Raw genomic sequence first — 22,549 nt, forward strand, 5'->3', positions numbered from 1 at the left:
CAGAACAGGAATGGTGGTGGGAAAACTAGAGGGGGCCATCCTTGGAAACTGAGCAGCAGTGTAATTAGAAGGGGTGTCAGGACCAGATTTTTTGCTTGGAGAGTAGTTTATTTATTTATTCATATGGAGTCACCCCCCCCCAATTCCTCATTCATCCCACATTACTGATTGATTCCTAATGAGGGATTAAGTATATATTATGATGTAAATCTGTATATGTTCATGGGCCAGTTTGCCTGTTCTGAGGGACAAAAAACCTGAGTTTCATGTGAAAAAACCTTCTACCTTTGTATAAGACTAGCTAACTCACCTTTACTCAAACAAGGCCAGTAAAGGTTTCTCAAGTCATAGACGGAAATCAAACCCAGGTCTTTTCGACCAAAGGGCTTCATCTATACTGACTGAGCTATGAAGAGTTTAGGAACTATGGAGAGCTATGGCATGATGTTTAGGGCCTCTCTCAATGAATCTAATAATAATAATAATTAATATTTCAAAGGTGAAACAAAAGAGCAAGAGACCAGTAAAGGTTCTTCACATCATGGACGGGAATCAAACCCAGGTCTTTCTGACCAAAGGGCTTCATCTGTACCATACTGTGGGAGGAAATAGCCTCTTAGACTTGTTGTCCATACAGAGAGTATCCAATCTCCATGTTATAACATGGTAGTAACAATGCCTCTTGCATGCCATTACATGCTATCTCTCATGACCTTGCACAGTGAATATGCCAGATTCAGGAAGCTTCCTCAATAAATTGCCATTTGATTATTCAGTCCTGCACACTATCTGGCAGCCAGCCTGTAGAACTGCTTTACAAAGCAGTTACACTGCCCTCAAAGATGGTGATTGGGGGGGGGGGGTTCAATTACCTCAGTATGTTTGACATGCCCTTGATGGATATCATTCAGTCAGATTGTTAGAAAATTGTGGTGATGGGGGACCAAAACTCCTGTTCTAGGAATCAAACATGGGCCACTTCAGTATACCAATAAGTGGTGGTGGTGTTTCACTAGGCAGTGAGGTTCATCTACTTAATGTAGGTCTAGTGGCATTTCCTCCAACTAGGAGTGTATCCTTTTACAGCAAGAATGTTTGCTGAAGTTGCAAGAACCCCTTTGATGAAAAAGATCACACCTTGCAATGCTGACAGAGAAATGCTGTATATTGCACATTACTAGTCCCTAGTGATCCAAATATACACAGATTATTTGGTTCATAAAAGTAGATATGTCCCTGCGCTACTCTTCTTCTTCTTCTAGCATATGCAAGCACACAAACAGAGGGAAAAGCCTGAACAAGAGCATGTTTATCAGTCTGTGTATTAATATTTCTTAGAATGGTAATTTAGTAATGTAACTTCTCATTATCATTTTTTAGACTGTACATACACCCCAGGAAAATGAGAAAAAGTCATGGCTACTATAAACCAAAACTGCAGTTAATTGAAAAATTTGAAAAGGAGAAATATGCAACAAAGCTTAACAGGAAAAAATATGGCACTTGGGTTTTACAACCGTTCACCATCTAAACAAAAACCAAAAGGAAGATGGAGGAATTCACAAAAGAGTATGATAATGATTCAGATCTTTCTACAATAAAGAGCATGAAAAATTCATCCTATATAAAAACTTGAGATTTAGCCCTGCTTTAGTGGTTCCATCAAAAATAATTGAACCACTACATTTATAAAAATCTCATTTCGTTGTAGAGGTTTTTTTTTTTTTTTACTGAAAGCTTACCATCTAAAGGTACATCTAAAAATCACATTAATGCTGACTGTATTTTCTGAAATTCACATAGCTCCTAAATGAATGGTTAAATGCTACATAAAAAAGCAAAAGTTTACTGTCAATGAAGCAGTCCCTGTTTGTTTATAACAGCTAAGTTTAAATACATAAAATTATATGAAGTTTTTAATTAAAGGATATCGATTTGACATACCTGTGTGAAATTTCTAAAGGGAAAGATGATGAATAACTTGGTACAAGACTTAATTAGAGCTGAGATGGTAAATAATTAAAAGTGCTGAGCATAAGGTACCAATTTCAGTATAGAAATACATATCAGATAGCCAAAAAAAAAAAAAGTGAATAAAACTGATAACGAAAATATAGATACAAAAAAGATAAATTATGTAAACTATGAATTTAAAAGAACTGAAAATAAAGGAAAAGGAATTAATACATTCATTATACATTAATCTGAATTTTTTAGAAATCTCCATTTTGACTGGCACATGCTGGTTTTTGACAATAAAAATTGTGCTTTACAACATCAAACTTATAAGGGAAGCATAAAATAATGAAGCATAAGATACTATCTGTGTTCATAATAATTAATAAAAAAAAAAAATTAAAATGAAATGGAAAGTTTAATTTGAAAAGCTAAAATCACTAAACTTTTCATGCTATCAAATAAAACTTAAGCTTAACACGTTCGCTGTCACGCTACTCAGGCAAAGTTTGTTCCCGTACACCAAGCAATTTCACTTCTTCAAGGTCAGTACGGGTAACCTCGTTGCTGGCGGTAATCGACATACGAGTATATTCATAGTTGGCTTGTGTGGCTTATATACCATATACGAGTACACACACTTTTGCTGCTAGCTCACAAGCCAAGCATTTTCACTTCTTCAAGGTCAGTATGGATAATCTTGTTGCCAGCAGCAAGCGTCATATGAGTATATTAATAGCTGGCTTGTGAGGCTCATATACCAACTACGAGTATGCTCATAGTTGGCAGCGAACATGTTTAACTTTCTTTCTTTAAGAAGAAAAACGTACCTGATATTCAATATCCTTTTCTTTAATTACAAGTGGTAAATTTGCAGCCTCTTTAAAACTGGAATTACTGGAAGAATTAGAAAGACTGCTGAAACTATAAAAAAAAAAAGGAAAAAAATAATAACAATTTTTATGAAATAATAATTTTTAGCTTTATATACAGTATATATTTTTGTGTTTGTAACATATTATCTCTGGGCTCCTTTGTTTTTGGATTCTTATTTTAAGTATTGACAAGGAAATAATAAAACTAAAGAAACTTAAAAAATTTTTATAAAAATCAAGTGGATATTAGATCCAGCATTATTTCAAAGACGAATGTAGAAACTATGAAAGTTTCATAGAAATAAGTTGACCAGAGAGTTTATGGGAACACACTTGTCGGTATTTACGAGTTGCTCTAGTGTGGACCAGGCGTCCATATATTCACTTTCTAAATTGGTCCATTTTTCGATAAGGTTTCACTGGCCTGACAGCTGTTTAAATTGGTTGGTTCTCCTCAGAGACCAGGCAGAAGCATTAAGAGAGCAAAAACCCTCTTTCGATACAAAGGAACTTGAAATGTCGGAGAGGCGTATTTTTCATAAGCGAACTCTTGGTCAGTGCATAAAAGTATTTACTAAAATAAAGAGCCAAAAGGCTTCAAGTTCAGAGATGCAAAAATTATAAAAATCAAGTGGATATTAGAACCATCATTATTTCAAACCTGAATGTAGAAACTATGAAAGCTTCGTAAAAATAAGATGACCAGAGAGCTTACTGGAATACACCCACCAGCATTTACGAACACCCTAGCGCGGACCACTTTAGAAAACATGAACGCTGCCCAGGCATCCATATATTCACTTTCTAAATTGGTCCATTTTTTGATAAGGTTTCAGTGGCCTGACAGTTTCAAACTGGTTGGTTCTCCTCAGAAACCAGGCAGAAACCTCAAGAGAGCAAAATTTCTCTCTTTCAATTCTAAGGAACTTGAAACATCGGAGAGGTGTATTTTTCGTAAAAGTGAAACCTTATCAAAAAATGGACCAATTTAGAAAGGGAATATATGGATGCCTGGGTAGTGTTCATATTTTCTAAAGTGGTCCATGCTAGGGCGACTTGTAAATGTCAGTGGGTGTATTTCCGTAAGCTCTCTGATCAACTTATTTTTACGAAACTTAATTAAAGACTAAATTAATATATGTATATAGATAGATACATGTTGTTGTGCCCAACGTATTTCTACAACCAACAGATAATACTAATAATAGGACTCTAGCGTTGAAGTATAATTTTTTGACCAACCGCTACAACAATTGTTGGTCAAGCCAACAATTGTTGTAGTGGTTGGTCAGTATCATTAACAAACCAGTTTGATTGTAGCGTAGCTTGTTTTCTGTGTATAGTTGTATGCTCCAGAAGATGACCTTGACATAAAGGTCGAAACGTCGAATGCAGATTTTAGTTATATTAAACTATTTTTATTCAAACACGGTAGTTGCCTCCATAATTTTCAAAGATAGCCTTCATTCCTCTAAGCAGGACATCCACATTTTTACATTAAATTTAATCTATCTTTAGAGATAAAGCAGTACTAAAGGAAGATTGTTATCAATGTTTGGCAATATCACATATATTTGAGGTTGAAATTAGTTTTTTATAATAGCTGGGATTCAATATGCAATTTTGGTTGAGGTTCACAGATAGATTTTTAAAGCTTCATGCATTCTAGTATCTTATGGCAACAGTAAACAAAGTCATCCATTGCATTGGTCAGCTCAAATGTAGTGTAATGTAAGTCAAATGTAGTGAGCAATGTAAATTTCTCTAGGATTGTTCATTGTTGGAAGTACAATATGTGTGAGGGATGCAGATGTGTATCTTGAGATAGTTCATCAGGGCATAAGGAGAATAAATTTCTAGAGTTGTTAAAGGACAATAATCTTATGCGATATTATATGAGAGTAACTATGGAGTGATCACCTAGATTGTAGCCAGTCATGTGAGAACTTCTGTGGAGAAGGTATATATGTCAAACTATATCGACGGTGATTATGAAAAGTATAAGAGACAATTAGGAATAGAAGCTACGCATGGAGAGAGAGGAGTCAAGCAGAAGGATGCTGCTTGGCTTTGATCAAGAGTCATTTTACAACAGCAGCAGCAATGTCTGAGTATATTCCAAAAAAGTAAGTAAGGTAGGAGTAAAATGGATGAAGGAAGGGATTAAACACAAGATATGGAAGAAGGTGCACAGTGCAAGCAACACAAGATAAATGGTGGTAATAATCAGTTGCATGAAGAGTAGAAAGAACAGGCCAGAAAAGTGACTGAGTTGGTAAAGACAGCAAAACTGCAGCTAATTTCTTAGCTAATCAAGCTAAGAAAAATCCTAGTAAGATCTTTCGATATATGGCTAGGAGAAGAAACAGTGACTGTGGGAAGATGATGTTAGTTGATTACAATGGCAGAGTGGTAACTGATGCAGATAATGCAGTTGAAGTGTTCCATGAGTAGTTTATTACGATATTTCATCCTTATGAAAGTGACATCAAGAAATTATGTAGTGCAGAGGGTATGGTGGAGGAAAGACTGATGGCAAGTAAGCAAGAAATATACAAGAAAATAAGTAAACTTGATGTTAATAAGGTAGTAAAACTTGACAATATATATCACTATATGCTTTGAAGGAATGTTCTAGAGAATTAACAACACTCTTATCTCACCCGTTCACCATGACTCTTGCAACTGGGTAAGTCCCAAAGTTCTAGAAAGTGAAAACAATTGTTTCAGTTCAGAAGGGAAAGAGAGAGAGAGGCTGCAATCTGGTTACAAGAGTATGAAATAAAGATAGCCTTCATTCCTCTAAGCAGGACATCCACATTTTTACATTTAATTTAATCTATCTTTACAGATGGATTAAATTTATTAAATTTAATCTATCATTTACAGATAGATTAAATGTATTACAACAAGGTGACAAATTCACTGGATAAGGGTGATGCATATAAAGTGATATACTTGGATTTTATTAAAGACCTTTGATAGACTGCTACATGACAAGGTGATAATTAAATTGCAACAGATGAAACTGGATAAGAGATTAGTGAGTTAGATAGTGATGAGCTGTCAAATAGGTATCAGCAGGTTGTTTATAGGAAAGTGTCCCAAAATATGAAGATCACTAGCAGAGTTCTGCAGGAGAGTGCATGGGGCCATTACTGTTTAACTTATATGTTAAGGGGTGCTTAAGGGTCAAAGCTGTATAACTGAGAGGAGACCTCCACATAGCCTTTAAAGGAATGCAGAGAACGACCAGGGCTTCTGACCTAATGTCCAATCCTCACCTTCTCATGGTGCACCCTGTTGGGTATCTACCTGGATACTGAACGAACGAGGATGGGCTGGCAATTTGGGATTTAACCGACCAAATTGTATTCCTATTGGCTTAAACCAATATAGAAAATGATGACAAAATTTCATGCCGGCTGGGGCGTCGCCTGGTTAAACAAGGCCCCCCCCCCCATTGTTTTCGCCAGGGAACCAGGGCAAACAGCAAAATGTCAGCTACTGGAACAAATCTGAAAACACACCCCAACTCAACATCACCAGAGTTAAAGATCAGTACTATCAACATAAGAAGCCTGAATGGCAAAGAAATGGAGCTAGCTGAAGAATTAGATAAGTACCAGATTGACATAATAGGGGTAACTGAAACAAAAAAGACAAAAACTGGTGAGATCTTTCTAAGCAATAAATACAAAATGTTATATTCAGGAAATCACAATCAAGGAAAAGAAGGAGTAGCCATAGTATTCAACACAAAATACAAGGCTAATCTTCTTGAATGGCAGGCAGTCTCAAGTAGAGTGATGTGGGCAAATATCAGAATGGGGAATTGGACAATGAGACTTATTTGTGCCTATGGTCCCACAGAAGGTTCTACTAAAGTAGAAGTGGAGGAATTTGTTGATGCTTTAGAAAAAGCAACTGGCACAATGAAAAAGGAAAAGTTGGTCCTTGTTGGGGATCTAAATAGCAGAGTAGGAAATGACTGTCAGACATACAAAAATATTTTGGGAAAATTTGGAGAAAAGAGCAAAGCCAATAATAATGGCAAATACTTGTTGGATTTCTACTCAGGACATGGACTGGTTATTACTAACACAATGTTCCAACATAAAAATGTGCACAAATTCACATGGAGGGAAGAGGCAAGGAATAAGAAAAGTCTCATTGACTATGTTATTGCTGATAGTGATGTTTTCTCCATGGTGCAGAACACCAGAGTGTACAGAGGATTTGAAATTGGAAGTGATCACCATTTAGTCTTCAGCAGAATGAAAGTGAATTTCATATTGAAAAGAATGACATGTAAGAAAGTTTTAAAGCAAATAAAAGTTGAACAGCTCTCAGATGTGAACTGTAGACTAAAATACACAAAGATTATTGAAGAAAAAATGAAAGAGTTTGAGAACAGGAACCAAACCTTGGAGATTCAGTGGCAAGCCTTGAAGAAAATCCTGATTGATTCAGCTAGAGAGGCATGTGGTGAGGTTGTCTGCAAGGATAGAAAAATCAGAACTCCATGGTGGACATAGGAAGTTAAAGAGGCAGTGAAGGAAAAGAAGAAAGCATATCAAAGTTCCTGGCAAATAAGTCAGCTTTTGCTCTTAGAGAATACAGAAACAAATGTAAGAAAGCGAAACACTGTGTAAAACTAGCTAAACAAAAGTCATTGGAGGACTTTGGCAAGAACATAGAAAATAAATATCAAAAAAGGTGGTAAGATATTCTGGAGTGGGTGAGTGACTGAAGATTTTTTTTTTTTTTAAACGTGGTTTTCACCCATGAAAGAGCCTCCATAGCTCATTCAGCATAGACAAAATCCTCCGGTCGAAAAAACCTGGGTTCGATTCCCACCAGTGACATGAGGATTTATCTGGTCTCTTTCGATGAAAGATGAGTTAGCCAGTCTCATAGGAGGTAGGGAGTTTTTTCACCCAGAAACTCGGGTTTTTTTCTTCCCCAAAATAGCCGGTCCTGTGAGCAACATGGATTACAGTCATGAATATTGCCCTTGCAGGGGGGGGGGGGGGGAAGCAAGGAGTTATGAACCAGCCACATTAAATTTGTTGTAAATTCCTCATTAGGGGACTACCCATCCTAAAGGGATGGATGAGATCAATCACCCATGGAAATGCTTATTTATTTGTAAACCTATAATACATTCATACAGTGGCAGGCTAAGGAGTTTTTTTTTTATTGCTTTTCTATATTTTTTGCATTTTTACTTATTTTTTTACATAGTCCAGAAACGCTGCTCTAGAGACGAAACATGGAACTTTTTCAAGCTAATTCAGGCCTTCAATAAGCAGGACAGTGGTCTCACAGTGGGTGATAAAATTCATCTTCCACCTAAAGACAATCACAAGCATCCATGCCCACAGTGGGATTTGGATCTGCAGTCTGTTGGTTGGAGAGCAGATACACTGACCACTCAGCCAACTAGGCCAGCAAATGTCAGCCAGATATGTCAGTTTAATGTTGTAAAATGCAAAGCCTTGAAATTATGACAATGATAACCATCTTGATATTCAGAAGCAAGGAGTTTAATGGTTACCTTGTATGAGGAACAGGGAGACAAGAGTAGAATAAGAAACCATCTCTGGAACCTGTATAAATGAAGTGTGATCAAGGGGATGAGGAGCAGGTTCTATGCATGGTGAGTGGAATGCATTGCCTGAAAGTGTAGTGAGTGTAGTAACTGTGAATGGGTTCAAGGTACAGTCCAATGATCTTTTTCATGAGTGTGTGGACATCCCATGACAAGTCTTTTAACTACACAGAGGTTAATAACAATAATATTAATAATAATAATAATAATAATAATAATAATAAACATCAGCATGTAGATGGAGAACTATGTATTGTGTGGAGTAGAGTGTCTTCACAAAATGAGACCTTTGACTCCCTGAATGTATCACATAATAACAGTAGCCTTTAAAGGATCATATTTGAACCTAGAAGTATTAGAAGACTTCAAGTTCCACTCCTGTCAGCTAAAAAACAATTACAGAAGACAATGAAATGCTGTAAATGGACACTTGCACATTGAATAAAAAAAATGTTGTCCATACTGTTCAAGGTGGCAATAGTGTATGGTGAGAGTTTTTATGGTGCATGTTATATCCCCAAACAGGAATAATAAGTTTACATCTTTTTATGCTACATTCCTAACAATATGACAATCATACATGATATAGAAAAGAAAGTTATTATTACAGTGCCTTAGAGAGGATAAGATTTATAACTACCTATGATGTTCAACTGTATGTCAGAGTAAGCATTTAAAATAGTTGAAATTAGCATGTTTACATTCATATTCTTATATGAATATAACGCAGTTATAATGGTCATATCAATTAAATTATCTCATTGATATTTTATGTGAGATACAGTTTATCCAAAGTATTTTAGCAAAGGTGAGAAATTTGTGTCTGGAAAATGAGAATGGAGAGAGAGAGAGTCTACCTAATGTAAATGTATTCTGAGAGTGACAGAGGTGTAGGTCACAAAAGAATCATGACAGCATGTTTGACAGATATCAAAGAGTAATATATGGGGGAGGAGTAGAATAATCAAGGAAAAGATGGGTAATCAGTGGTATGTCAAAAGGCCCAAGAGCCTTATTGATGACAATTTGATGGGGAATATCCAGTTTGTTTGCTGATAATGCTAAATTCGGAAGGGTAATGATTAATAAAGGGGGATTACAGATGTTGAAGGAGGATTTAAATTAATAGTGGGAAGAAAGGGTGATGACTGACAATTCAATGTGACAAGTAATCTTTTTCATTCCAAATACACTTTGCCATGAAAAATTATTACAAGATATGAATTCCATTTTAGAATTAACGTATGGTACTCTTACCACATCGAACCTGTTGGATGAATAAAATTACAATATTTTATTTAAAATCTTGACTAGTTTCATGTGTATTATAGTACGCTTCTGAAAAGTGAAATAAAGATACTTGAAAGTGCAGTCAGTGGGTTACAATAAAAAAAGTAAGGGACATTTAAAGTAGATTAGTGGTGCTGCATAGAAGATTCACAATATTATACAAGACAAGAAATGATATTTCTGTTTCAATCCTTTATCCAAGCATCTACAAAAATATTGCACATGAAGTAACTTCACAACAAGCCTACTAGTATATACAAGCTGTTGACTTCACATCAACTGCCTCAGTATCCAACAGTGCAAAAACATTATAGGTCACTACACAGACTGGTTTCAATCTTTATTCACCTTTCATCAGTTCAAAGTAAACATATCAAAGAAAGCATACAAAAAACCCACAGCTGGGTTTGTTGCTAACTGCCTATTCTCATAGTGCAGAGAATAGGCAGTTAGCACCAGAGTCCCCTGAAAGTGACCATTCATCCCTGAAAAAACTTATTTCTAGATGTAAAAATCTAATAACCAAAGCAAATGTGCTTTGCCACTTCTGTAGACATTGCTGATATTAGTTACTTTTTCCTTGCACTGCACTTTCCGAAAGTTGTATTTGATTCCAATGAACAAAAAAGTGTATGTAGATTTCTGTGTTTTGCTTGGACTGATATTAAATTGGAGGTAAAAGACCTCAATCAAGTGTGAAGACTGGAATTTAAAGCTTAGCATGAGTAAAACAGGTATTCAACTATTACACTTTTTTTATATAATCTTTGTCAAGTAGCTTTATTTTATCCTCCTACATGTTTCGCCAATTTTTCTATCGGCATCCTCAGGGAATACAAACTAGTAAGCTAAAATGAAGGTTACAGACTAGGTTATAACTGATGGTTCTAATTCATACAAAAAATTGGTATTGTGCGTGACAATGTGCGTGTCTCGTTAACGTGATTTATTTGTTATGGCTCATGACGTAATTGTTATGAAAGTTCATTTCTTTGATGTTTAATGATCTGATAAAAGTTTTCCAAATTTCTGGTAAAATTAGACCTTGATTCTTATTTAGGTTTTCAGTTTTATGGGCAACTGTAGCTGCTTCTTTAAAGGTTCTTGAATGGTAGTTATCTTCTATGTATGGCATAAGGCTCTTATCCCACTCAATGTGATGGTTAGTAGAGGCAAAGTGGCATGAAAGGCCTGAAATGTCTTGTCTGTTATTTCTGACATATCCTATGTGTTCTTTCTTTCTCGTTTCAAAGCTTCTAGAGGTCTGACCTACGTAACTAATACCACATGAGCAAGATATATTATATACTCCAGAGTACTTGTAGAATGAGTGAGGATCTTTCGGTGATCTTAAAAATTTCCGAATAATGTTGATTGGTTTGAATGCCATTCTGATCTTATGTGGTTTTAAAAGGTTAGCTAAATTTTTGGAAATGTTGCTGACAAAAGGAATCGTAATTGTACTGATGTATTGGACGTCATCACGTTGTCGATGTGGTATATCAGTAAAGAGAATCTTGTTATAGAGTCTTTTTGGGTAACCATTTAAAGAAAGTTCTCTGGATATTGTGGTTAATTCCGTTAGTAGGTCATCCTTGTCTGTCGTATACTATATAGCTCTTTTCTTGAGACTATGGATAATGCTAAGTTTCTGAGCTATGTGATGAGCTGAGTTGAAATGGAGGTAACGTCCAGTATTTGTAGGTTTTTTGTATACAGATAGGTTGATACTATTATTGGTTTGTTTCTTTATTAAAATGTAAAGGAATGGCAGTTTTTTTATCTTTTTCCATTTCTAATGTGAATTTGATGGTATTGTGGAAACTATTGATTTGGTTGAGGTAATTCATTAGTTCTTCTTTCGTATGATCCCAAATGATAAAGATGTCATCTCATATCTGTACCAAATTTTTGGTTTTGGAATGATCTGGGATAAGATTTTTTTCTCTAGATCTTCCATGAATAAGTCAGCACAAGGAGGTGAGAGGGGGCTACCCATAGCTAATCCAGTGAGTTGTTTGTAGATCGTTTTTTGCCAAATAAAATAGAAGTTAAACAGTGATTGAACAAAGTAGTGATGTTTCTTGGGAACAAGTTGTCTAAGATGTTGATGACTTCAACCACTGGAATGTTAGTAAACAGAGATGTAATGTCCAGGCTTGCTAGTATATCCTCTTCAAAGATAGGGATGTTTTTTATTTTATCTATAAAATGTTTTGAGTTTTTAATATAAGTATCCAAGACGTGAATGTGTTGTTGTAAAATCTTTGCAAGATACTTGGACAGTTGGTAAGTGGGAGAATAGATTCCATCAACTATTGGACATAATGGTATACCTTCTTTATGAATTTTTGGAAGGCCATACAATCTAGGAGTTAGTGGGTGCATTGATTTTAGTTTTTTTATAATTTCTATAGGCCAATTATTCATTCCACGTAATAATTCATTGGTGTCATTATGATTTTTAGTGGTAGGATCTCTACTGAGAACTTCATATACAGACCTGTCAGATAATAGATTTTTAATTTTTTCTTCATAATCTTTAGTATTTAATATAACTGTATTATTACCTATGTCGGCTTTGAGTATGGTGATATCTTTATTATTCCTTAATTTGAGAAGTGTTCTTCTTTCCATTTGGTTAGAGTTGGTGTTAGGAGATCTTGACTGAGCTGAAAGGATTATGCAGCTTTTTAATCGTAAGTCATTAGCTATTGGAAATGGTAGTAATGAGAAGGCTTTTTCTAAGTTGCAGATGAACTCTATTTTAGGAATGACAGTGGGTTTTAAAGCAAAATTGAATCCTTTTTTGAGGATAGAGATCTCAGGTTTACTTAAAACATGTTTAGATAGGTTAATTATCACTTGGTTATCTGGTAGAGACGGTCTGTAGTCGCTATGATTATCATACAGCATATTGAATTTATCAATTTGTGTCTTTTTGCTGTGATTAAATGTTTTGGTAAAACTGTTGCTAATCATATTGTCTAATAGTTGCCATGTCTCAGCGTCAAGATTATTAGAGATATCTGTAAATAAATTATAGCACTGTGAGTCTATTTTGCTAAGCATGAATCTCATATGGTGAATTCTTTCTCTAAGAAGAAGCATACGAAGCTCGTTGGTAAATCAAGTTGGCTTGTCTAGTTTTATAATATTGTTTCAAAACGAAGAAATTTTGGGATCACGCTATTGTCTCTACATCTTTTTAAAAAAATCAGATGGTTTAAATACCTAGCTTTTTTGCATTTTAAACCATCGAGATTGCGTATTTTTTGTTTGGTGATCTCGTTGATCCTGTTCATTATGTTGAATTTTTTCTTGACAATTATTCATAAGACTATTACACTTTTTTTATATAATCTTTGTCAAGTAGCTTTATTTTATCCTCCTACATGTTTCGCCAATTTTTCTATCGGCATCCTCAGGGAATACAAACTAGTAAGCTAAAATGAAGGTTACAGACTAGGTTATAACTGATGGTTCTAATTCATACAAAAAATTGGTATTGTGCGTGACAATGTGCGTGTCTCGTTAACGTGATTTATTTGTTATGGCTCATGACGTAATTGTTATGAAAGTTCATTTCTTTGATGTTTAATGATCTGATAAAAGTTTTCCAAATTTCTGGTAAAATTAGACCTTGATTCTTGTTTAGGTTTTCAGTTTTACGGGCAACTGTAGCTGCTTCTTTAAAGGTTCTTGAATGGTAGTTATTCAAGTATTCAACTGTTTTGACACAATGGCATACACTGCAAAGTAGGTTGCAATCTAGAGACTTGAATCAATTTACTGGGAGGAAACCATGCATGACTCTCTCTTTGTTGAGTCACAACCACATTGGGTATCCATTATGTTGTTGAGATTTTTGAAGGCAGTTTTTATATTTGTCCTTATCTTCAGAAGAGCTTGGTGAAAGAGGCTGAACAAACACCAATAAATTTGTGGTTTATACATTTGTGCTGCAGATATTCTGGTACTGTGCAGGTGCCTAATGGTGTTCCACAGTTGGTTGTATGGTATGACTTCTGTCATAAAATCCATGTGACAATTGTTGCCTCCAAACAAAAGGCAAAAAAAAACCCTAGGAAGCATCTGATTAACATACAAAGATGTACAAATGCTAACACTTTGCAGATAAGTTGCTGAGTTTTGGCAGATGCTTAACCTTCAAAATATGCAGGACAAAACTAAGAGATCTTTATCAATCACTTGCATTGGAAAATTTCAGTAGTCAGGAATCTTCTATAGATTACTGTCTTTTGTTCTTCATCAATGTCTGTAATGTTGAAAATATATGGTATTGAGGAAGAAATTATGGTTTTCACAACTGCAGCTCTGCTACTGGAGGATGTAGGTCCCACTTTCTGTGGTCAGAGAGATTCCCCATTTTCACAAATCATCTGATGTATTTGCAGCATAAAGTATTCTTTGAATCCTTTAACCAGCATCCTGGAACTTTAATGAGGCTATCTGCCTGTGTAACCCTTTGCACTTACACAAGTAGACCTTAGAATTTTTTGGACATTCAATCCCACAAACTTGCCAAAGAGCAGGTTTGTGGAATGAAATGTTCCAAAAATTCCAAGAGTTTAGTGTTTTCAGGGAAACACACAGGTAGCTGATGTTACTAAACTCTTCCGCTAGTTTGAAGAAACAATGTACAAGGTTTGGATTTTTTTAATGTTAAAACAATGCCATCAGTACATATTTTAATAGTGTGTAACATGAGAGGAACCATAATTCCTCTAATAGCAGAGTATTCTGGAACCTTCTGCATCAAGGATTCTACTACCAATGTGAAGAGCAGGGGACTTAAAGGACATCTGATCTTTCTGTCTGACTAAAATTTTTGTTGCTGCTCTTTTATAAATTTTGATTATGACCTCATTAAGGAGTGTCCTATACTTCACAACAATAAGATATGATGGAGGAACTTCTCTCTCTCTCTCTCTCACACACACAATCTGCTTTGATTTATATCTATTGAAAGTAGTTTGCATGTGAATTTCACTTATTTACTAGACACATTATAAGGAATAAGCCAACTGCTCTTCCTGGAAATCCATAGATCTTCAGAACTTAATAGAATTTTATAATCTGTAGTGGTTAGAGCCAGTGGAGCTTTCCAGCTTTGTTGTACTTGATAAGTCTCTACCCCGTTTTGGGGATGAGTATGATGTAGCTTTTCATGAACTTCTCTGAGATGTTTCTATGTGTTAGGATGTTGTTATTAAAAAAGCATGCCTAGGACTGCAGAAAGGCTTTTAATAATCAGCATGAAACACATTAAGTCTTCAGTGTTTGTAAGGTCTTGGTTGTTATCAGTGATTTTCCTTATCACTTTCTCTCTTTGTGATTTTGTCCTTTACCTGCTGTAGAAGGCAGCAGAAGGGGTGTCTGCAGCTATCAAAATGCAGTCTGGTTTTCAAGTTGTTTTCTCTGACTTTCCTTCAACATTTAACTTCTATTTCTGTGGTGCTTCTGTGTTAACGAACCTATAGCTCTCGATGCAATTCATATAGGTGTTGCCATTGTTTGTAAACCCTTTCCTTCTCACACTGAATGAGACACTGAGCCCTTTGGACTCACACAGCCTGGAAAAACATGCTGTGTAAACCTAAAGGACTTACTCGGCCAGTTTCCCCAATTCCAGCTAGTGAAAATCCACATTGTACATATTTTATCTAGTTGGCAATATAAAAGGAAATGTGCTAAGCAATTTTTGGCAATGGAGCAGGTCCTTTTTTAACAAAGCTTAAGAGTTAAATTTACTAGGGTTTGAAAAGAAGACTATTAATTAATATGCTTGTTAATTAATATGTCTTGAAGATATCAGTGCTGACAACTTGACTAAAGACTTCATTAGAGCTGAGACAGTATGCAATTTAGAGTGGTAGGTACCAAATAGTAACAAATGAATGCACGAAAAACATGAAGATGAAACAAGGATTTAAAACCAATATAAACCAAAAAAAAAGTTAAAGCCAAAAAGATGAATTTGTAACCTTTAAAGAACTGATAACAAAACTTATTATATATATAGTAAGGCAGAAACAAACAGCAGGTGCTGGCCATTTCATTACATTGAAAACATCATCAGATGAATAAAGCAGAAAAACTGACTGTGAGCTAGTTGCATGGTCATTTTTACAGTGTTAGAAGTTTAGTGGGCTCAAGAGTATTTGAGAATTGGACTAGTTTGAGAGTACGGGGAGTAATTTATTTTGTTTAATTGCCATGAAGGAGATAGACAATATGATCTTTTGGTGTTTATAGCACATTGTATGGTTCTTATTTCTAGTAATTCAGAACAGCATAATTTAGTTTCATTTTCCTGGAAATCGATAATGATAATCTTTTCGATTTTAGAGTTATGTTTAGATTAGGGTTCCCATAAGGTTTTACTAAAATCTGGGACATTCTAAAATTTTTACTTAAAAAACCCGGGACATTTTGTAAAAAAACAGGACATGTTAAAATTTAAGAAAATAAAAAATAAAACTATTATATATGTTACACTTTAAATTAAATACTGCTATAAACATACATTAACATTAAATCTGCTTTAAAAAAGGATTATTAATCACAAACATATTTAATTAGAAAAATATTTATCAGATTTATGGACCTGTTCAGGAATTTTTTTTTCTTTTGATATTTGATCATAAAACTCAGCACAAGAGAAATTCTTAAAATATGTCTTTACAATGATTAAAGCTTTTAGTGTCTCAATTTTAAGTCTGTTTTTTTCATCTGTCCAGAGCGCATTTATTAATGAAAAAACACGTTCAACAGCAGCATTAGTTCCTGGCAGTGCTGAACAAAAACTACCTAAGCATTTAATACTCCCAGAATTTATACCCTGCTTTGTAAAATGAGCAAATATTTCACACTATTTATCACTGACACTTTGATCCTTTTGTTCACTCCACACTTAAAATTTGCTTTCACAATATTTTTTCCCACATACAAACTCATCAAATAAGTCCTCTTCATTCACAGTAAAACTTACTGACACTGTCTGCATGAATATGTAGCTTTCTTGTATGTTCTTTCTAGTCACATGATACTTTCCCTTTAAATTAATCCAATCCACAGACTGAAGAGGTTGAGAAATGGTGTATACCACTCCTGAATATATTCAATACAGGTACAGTAAAAATCTACTGCATAGCTTTCAAACTTTTCAACTGTTATGTGTCCTTTTTCTAATTCTCAACTGTTTTCTCACAGTAGTTGTAAGAAACTTTCTGCCTTCCTACAATTTAACCTTCCACCAGTTTATTTGTTTCATCCTTCACTTCAACTACTGATATATCTTGCTTTTCAATACATTTATTGGTATCATAAAAGGTTTTTAACTGGCTGGAAAGGAAATGCAGGAGTGTAATGGAAAGTGGAAAGAAATTTTTGAGACTGATAGGACATTTGTCAATAGAAAGAAAATATGACTTCAATGAAGGGAACATATCAATAAATCTCTGGATTGCAGGCAAAAGAAAGAGCCATCTTGTCTTGCTGCTACCCAAAACAGTTTTATACTCTGTGTTTGTGAATTCATAAAATGATTTAAGTTCCTCAACTCATACACAATATATGTGGAAATGCCACATATATCTTGTTAATTATTAACTGAAGATCGATAGTTAAGCAATCTGAAGCAGTCTGCACAGCATTATGTCTCACATGTGCAAGGCAACCAATAACAAATAAATTGTTCACAGTGTTTTCTTGCATTTTGAAGTACAGATTATCTTTCCCTTTCTCTTCTTTCCACCAAAGTTTGTATTTGTATTATCTGCTAATATAGCAATAACCTTTTTCAGGAGATCTAACTTATATAACACTTCCAACACATAAGAAAATAAAAGTTCTGAAGTTTCACCACCTAAATTAACTAACTCCAACACATTCACCTTCACACCTTTTTCTGGATGATAGTATCTAATGACCAGAGCCACTAATTTCATGTCAAAGTGGTTTGATGAATTGATTAGTACTGATATAAAATGAACTTCTTTCAGCTCTTCCTCAATCTGCTTTGTCGCTAATGGCGCAATAACATTGGTTATTATTGCCTTGCACTTTGTTTTCGAACACCTGAATTTATCGTTGAAAATTTTTTTCACGATGGTTGTTGTGCAGTCCATAGAGTTAAAGCTGTGGTTATGCACTGCTGTGTGATATGCGAAGGTTGCTTCCTGCGCTATCAGTGATAACTCTTTTTCCCTTTCACTCTTGGTTTTCACAATTCAAAAATTACTTATACTGCAGTTGGAAGTCTTACTTCGAATGGCAGCTTTATGTTTATTCGTATTCACGTGGTTGACTATGTCTGATCGACCACCATGCAAAATGCAAAATTTATAGTTACATAAAGTACATTCCACATTTTTATTTACACCTTTAATGAAAGGAAATTCTCTTCTAATATTATCATTAATATTGCACTTACATTTCAGCATAGGGTAGAAAACGATAAAAATTATACACGCAAAGTATTGATCAAATAAGATATTGTTATAACAGAAGCACGGGAAAAAATAACATCGCCATTAAAAATAACTTCTTCTTTCGCTATGCTTTATCTCATGTTAAACGGGGTCAGCATTCCCATCTTTAATCTTCTTCTTCTTCCAGATTCTCCGGTCCAGGGCATCTTTCTGACTCCATCCTTTCTCCCTAAGATCCTCTGCCACCTTATCCCTCCTCATCCATCTCAACATCCGCATCTCCGCCACCTCCATCTTCCTCTCCTGTGCCTTTGTTACAGGACACATCTCCACACCATGGAGCATCGCTGGCCTCACCACCATCTTATACAGCTTTCCTTTCATCTTACAACTCACTCTCTTGTCGCACAGGACCCCGCTCATCTTCCTCCAGCTGCATGTTATTCGGTGCTGTATTTCCTCATCCAGGTCACCATTCCTCTCAACGACCGACCCAAGGTATTTGAATTTCTTCCCTGAAGTTAACCTTTCACCCTGGATTCGTATGATCATATCCTCGTCACTCCCTGTTGACATACATTCGGTCTTTACTCGGTTAATTTTCATGCCTCTCTCCTCCAATACCTTTCTCCACTCTTCCAGGGTCTTTTCAAGCTTCTCTCGGGATGATTTGCAGAGAACAATATCATTGGCAAACATTTGTTTGTGTTTTTTCTTTGTTGTGGAAAGAACCTTTATCCACTCTTTCTCCAATAACTTTCTCTACTCTTCCAGGGCCTTTTCAAGCTTCTCTCAGGATGATTCGCAGAGAACAATATCATTGGCAAGCATTTGTTTGTGTTTTTTTCTTTGTTGTGGAAAGTAGGTAGTCAAGTATGTTAATATTACAGTCTTGAAAGTGTTCAATTAAGCAAGACTTGATCCTAACTCATAAACTATATTATGCATAGTAACATGTCAGTCTGAGTTATTGCTGTTCTATGTTTTAATAAATTTTGTAGTTTGTTGTTTGTAGTGAAGAAATTCTGTAATTTGAATATCTGAATATTTGTTTTATGGCTTTATAAAACATTTCCCACAAATCCAAAAAATATTTTTAGACATGTGGTATTTTTAAGGTTACATGTGGTGTTGATATTCAGCTTTGAGAAGATGACACATGATTTAGGGCAGAGTGAATAGTGTAGTCTATAAGTTGCTTGTGATATTGTCAAGAATTGAAGATATCTTTCAGAGGAGTAATTTCTTGGTTTAAAGTAATGTCAGAAGATGAATATTTGCAAGCATTAACATGACAGATTTTTGAACACAGTAAGGGTGATAGGAAGTGAAATGCAAATAATTTCCAATTTGTAGATTTGTGGTATACTTTGGTACTGATATGATGATCAAACCTAATGAGGGTCAAATTCAAGAAGTTTATAGTTTTATTTTCTTCGTATTCAACTGAGAATTTCAATCTGGGGCTGAGGGTATTGAATGAACACCCTCAGCCCCATATGGAATAAATATGGGGCTGAGGGTGTTCATTCAATACCCTCAGCCCCAGATTGAAATTCTTTTTTTTCCAATTTTACAAACAGAATTTTGGTCTTCCCATGGGCCAGAACATTAGCAGTATACTCACTTAACCTTCAATGTTAATCTCTGCAGATTAACATCGCTTATTGTGGTGTAGACAATGTACTTATTGCATATGTAGATGGTGTGTCACGGATGCTAATCTGCAGAAAGGGGAGTAAGAACTGTCTTTACATATGGGCAAGAAAAGGTTAAGTGAGTATACTGCTAATGTTCTGGCCCATGGGAAGACCAAAATTCTGTTTGTAAAATTGGAAATACTTGCTGAAATTATTAGTCTTATTAAAAAGAGGATATCTGTAGGAGAAAAGTTTGTAGGTTCCAAAAGGATTAGTCATTTATAAGTAGGATACAGAAAATTTCAAGAGTAGGTTTTAGGCACATCAACATTAGTTTATAAAGATGAAGCATCTAAAGAAGAAAGAATATTAATGGAAGATATGGTAGTTTGCTTGATATGTTGGAAGAGTTAAACAGTATTTTTTAGGGAATTTGTTTTAAGAATGGTTTGTACGAGGTAATTTTTTTAGCAATGTACTGTATATTTATCTAAGTTGTGTTCTTCTTCTTTGAGTTGGTGTAAACATTTATCTAGAAAGCTCAGGAAAGTTTCCTGGCATAATCTAGGCCCTAAGCAGCTTATCTCCTCATCTTTGATATTTTGATGGTTGGTGATACTGGCTTCCTGGATTAAGTTGATATATTGTACTTGACATCGCTCTGCAGACTAATAGTTATGTAAAAAGGATCAAAGCAAGTTTGTGCCATTGGACCAAGCCAGATGACTTCTCTATTGCTAGAGTTTTTCTTTTACCATATAAAGTTCAAATTTCAGCAGCAGATTTTTAATTTTCTCATCCCAATGTTTTTTATATGGGGACTTCCTCCATTATAGTACTGAAATTCTTTTCAGTACTATAATGGAGGAAGTATTTTATTAAATAACTATTTTAATTTCCCGACGTTTTGAGAAATTAAAACGGTCATCATCTGGAGTATATACATATATACAAGGGCAAGCTGAGTGACATTTCACACAGTATGCTAAAGAGACAATGATTTGATCAAACGGTTATTCTACTGGCATAACCTCTAGTGAAAAAAAAAAAAATACTGATAAAATTAGTAGATATAATATAAAAATAAAATCATTAATACTCTAAAAAACAGAGCTTTGAAGATTTGCTCCAATGAACAAGCACTTAAAGAAGAATTTAAAGTTATCAGCAATACTTTCCTAAAAAATGGTTACAGCCAAAACACTATTAACAAAATTCTCTACAAGACCTCAATAAAAAACAAAGATAAACCAGACTACACTAAAACTATAACTATTCTTTACATTAAAGGCACATCAGATAAAATAAACAGAATACTACAGAAATACAACCTCAAAGCCACCTTTAAATCTCCTGCAAAATTATAAAGCTTACTCAACTCATCTCCAAAGATCCACTCCCTCTGCTGGCCCACCTTGCAGTATACCATATTTATTGGACCTGTAATCTACCATATATAGGGGAAACAGGATGCACAATTCCTATAAGACAAAAGGAACATAAACGACACATTAAATATAATAGCTATGGTGAAGCTGGCCTTTCTGATCACCCTAAACACTTTACATAGAATTGACTGGAAAAGCAACAGTTGTTTACATCACACCAAAACATGGTATGAATGCAAATTTAAGGAAGCCTGTGAGATTCTTATCAACCACCCCAATCTGAACAATAATAATGGCCTAAAAATCCCAAGCATATGGAAGGCACATATTCTACCCACGAAACCTATCTCCCTAAGAGTTAACTATAAACAGGACTGTAGATAATCCAGAATCTTAAATCTAATATAATAATTGTCATGTTAAAGTAGGACATCATTGTTACTGTAAGAAAACTATCTATATGAAAGAATGTTCTCTTATGTTATCTTAAATAGAATTTAGCTTTTGATGTATTTTCTAAATAACTAATTTTATCTGTATTTTTTTTTCACTAGAGGTTATACCAGTAGAATAACCGTTGATCAAATCATTGATTATTTAGCATGCTGTGTCAAATGTAACTCAGCTTGTCCTTGTATATTTGTATATACTCCAGATGATGACCTTAATATGAAGGTCGAAACATCAGGAAATTAAAATAGTTATTTATAACACGGTTGTAAAGTCCATAATTTCTAAAATGAGTACTGAAATTCTATCCCAATCTTCTGCCATAATGATATTTTATACACCATGCATATAGGGCTCTATAGATGAGTGGAAAGTTATTTTATCCCTCAAGTTATTGGACAAGAAAATCTCTATGAGCCAAATAGTTTTTCCTCTTTCATCTCCAATCAATGGTGGCAATATGTCCGTCTGCATCTTACCATACATTGCAAAAGGCACCTAGAACTGGGAGACAAATTAGGATGGCAATATCCATTGGGTTATTCTGTCCAAACAACAAAAAAAGGTGGCTTGGACACATTTCTTTGAAAAACTATTAACACATTAGTAACAGGGAAAGAAGATAGTCTCTTGGATAAAAAGGAAGTTAATGTTAAAATAGCATTAAATTCCATACATAGTGCTGTTTCATGCTGGATTTAAATCCTCTGATATTGAGATTTCCAACTGAACATTATAAACTTGTGCTTGCAATAGTAATTTCCTGTATAATTTTATGCAAAGTAGTATCGGCATCTCTTTGTTAGACAGCTTTCTGCTGATATCTTTAAATGCAATTTGAAAATATAACACCATTGTGTTGAGGTCTGCATTGGATTTT

General features: G+C 34.8%; 1 protein-coding gene across 7 annotated transcripts in view; it reads right to left on the minus strand.

The window, feature by feature from the left end:
- LOC150104805 (TBC domain-containing protein kinase-like protein) overlaps nt 1–22,549 on the minus strand; it is a 559,840-nt gene that overhangs the window by 238,345 nt on the left and 298,946 nt on the right. For 6 of the 7 annotated variants that reach the window (XM_090395364.1, XM_090395368.1, XM_090395362.1 and 3 more), the window contains exon 14: nt 2,787–2,880. In XM_090395364.1, coding sequence (XP_090251490.1) covers nt 2,787–2,880 — 94 coding nt within the window. The remainder of the gene's footprint in view (nt 1–2,786; nt 2,881–22,549) is intronic. The other variant, XM_090395367.1, reaches the window with a different exon arrangement.

The sequence above is a fragment of the Typopeltis vanoorti genome, chromosome 7 (assembly GCF_054136105.1).
Source record: "Typopeltis vanoorti isolate ZY-2024b chromosome 7, IOZ_Tvanoo_1.0, whole genome shotgun sequence".
Classification (NCBI taxonomy): Eukaryota; Metazoa; Arthropoda; class Arachnida; order Uropygi; family Thelyphonidae; genus Typopeltis; species Typopeltis vanoorti.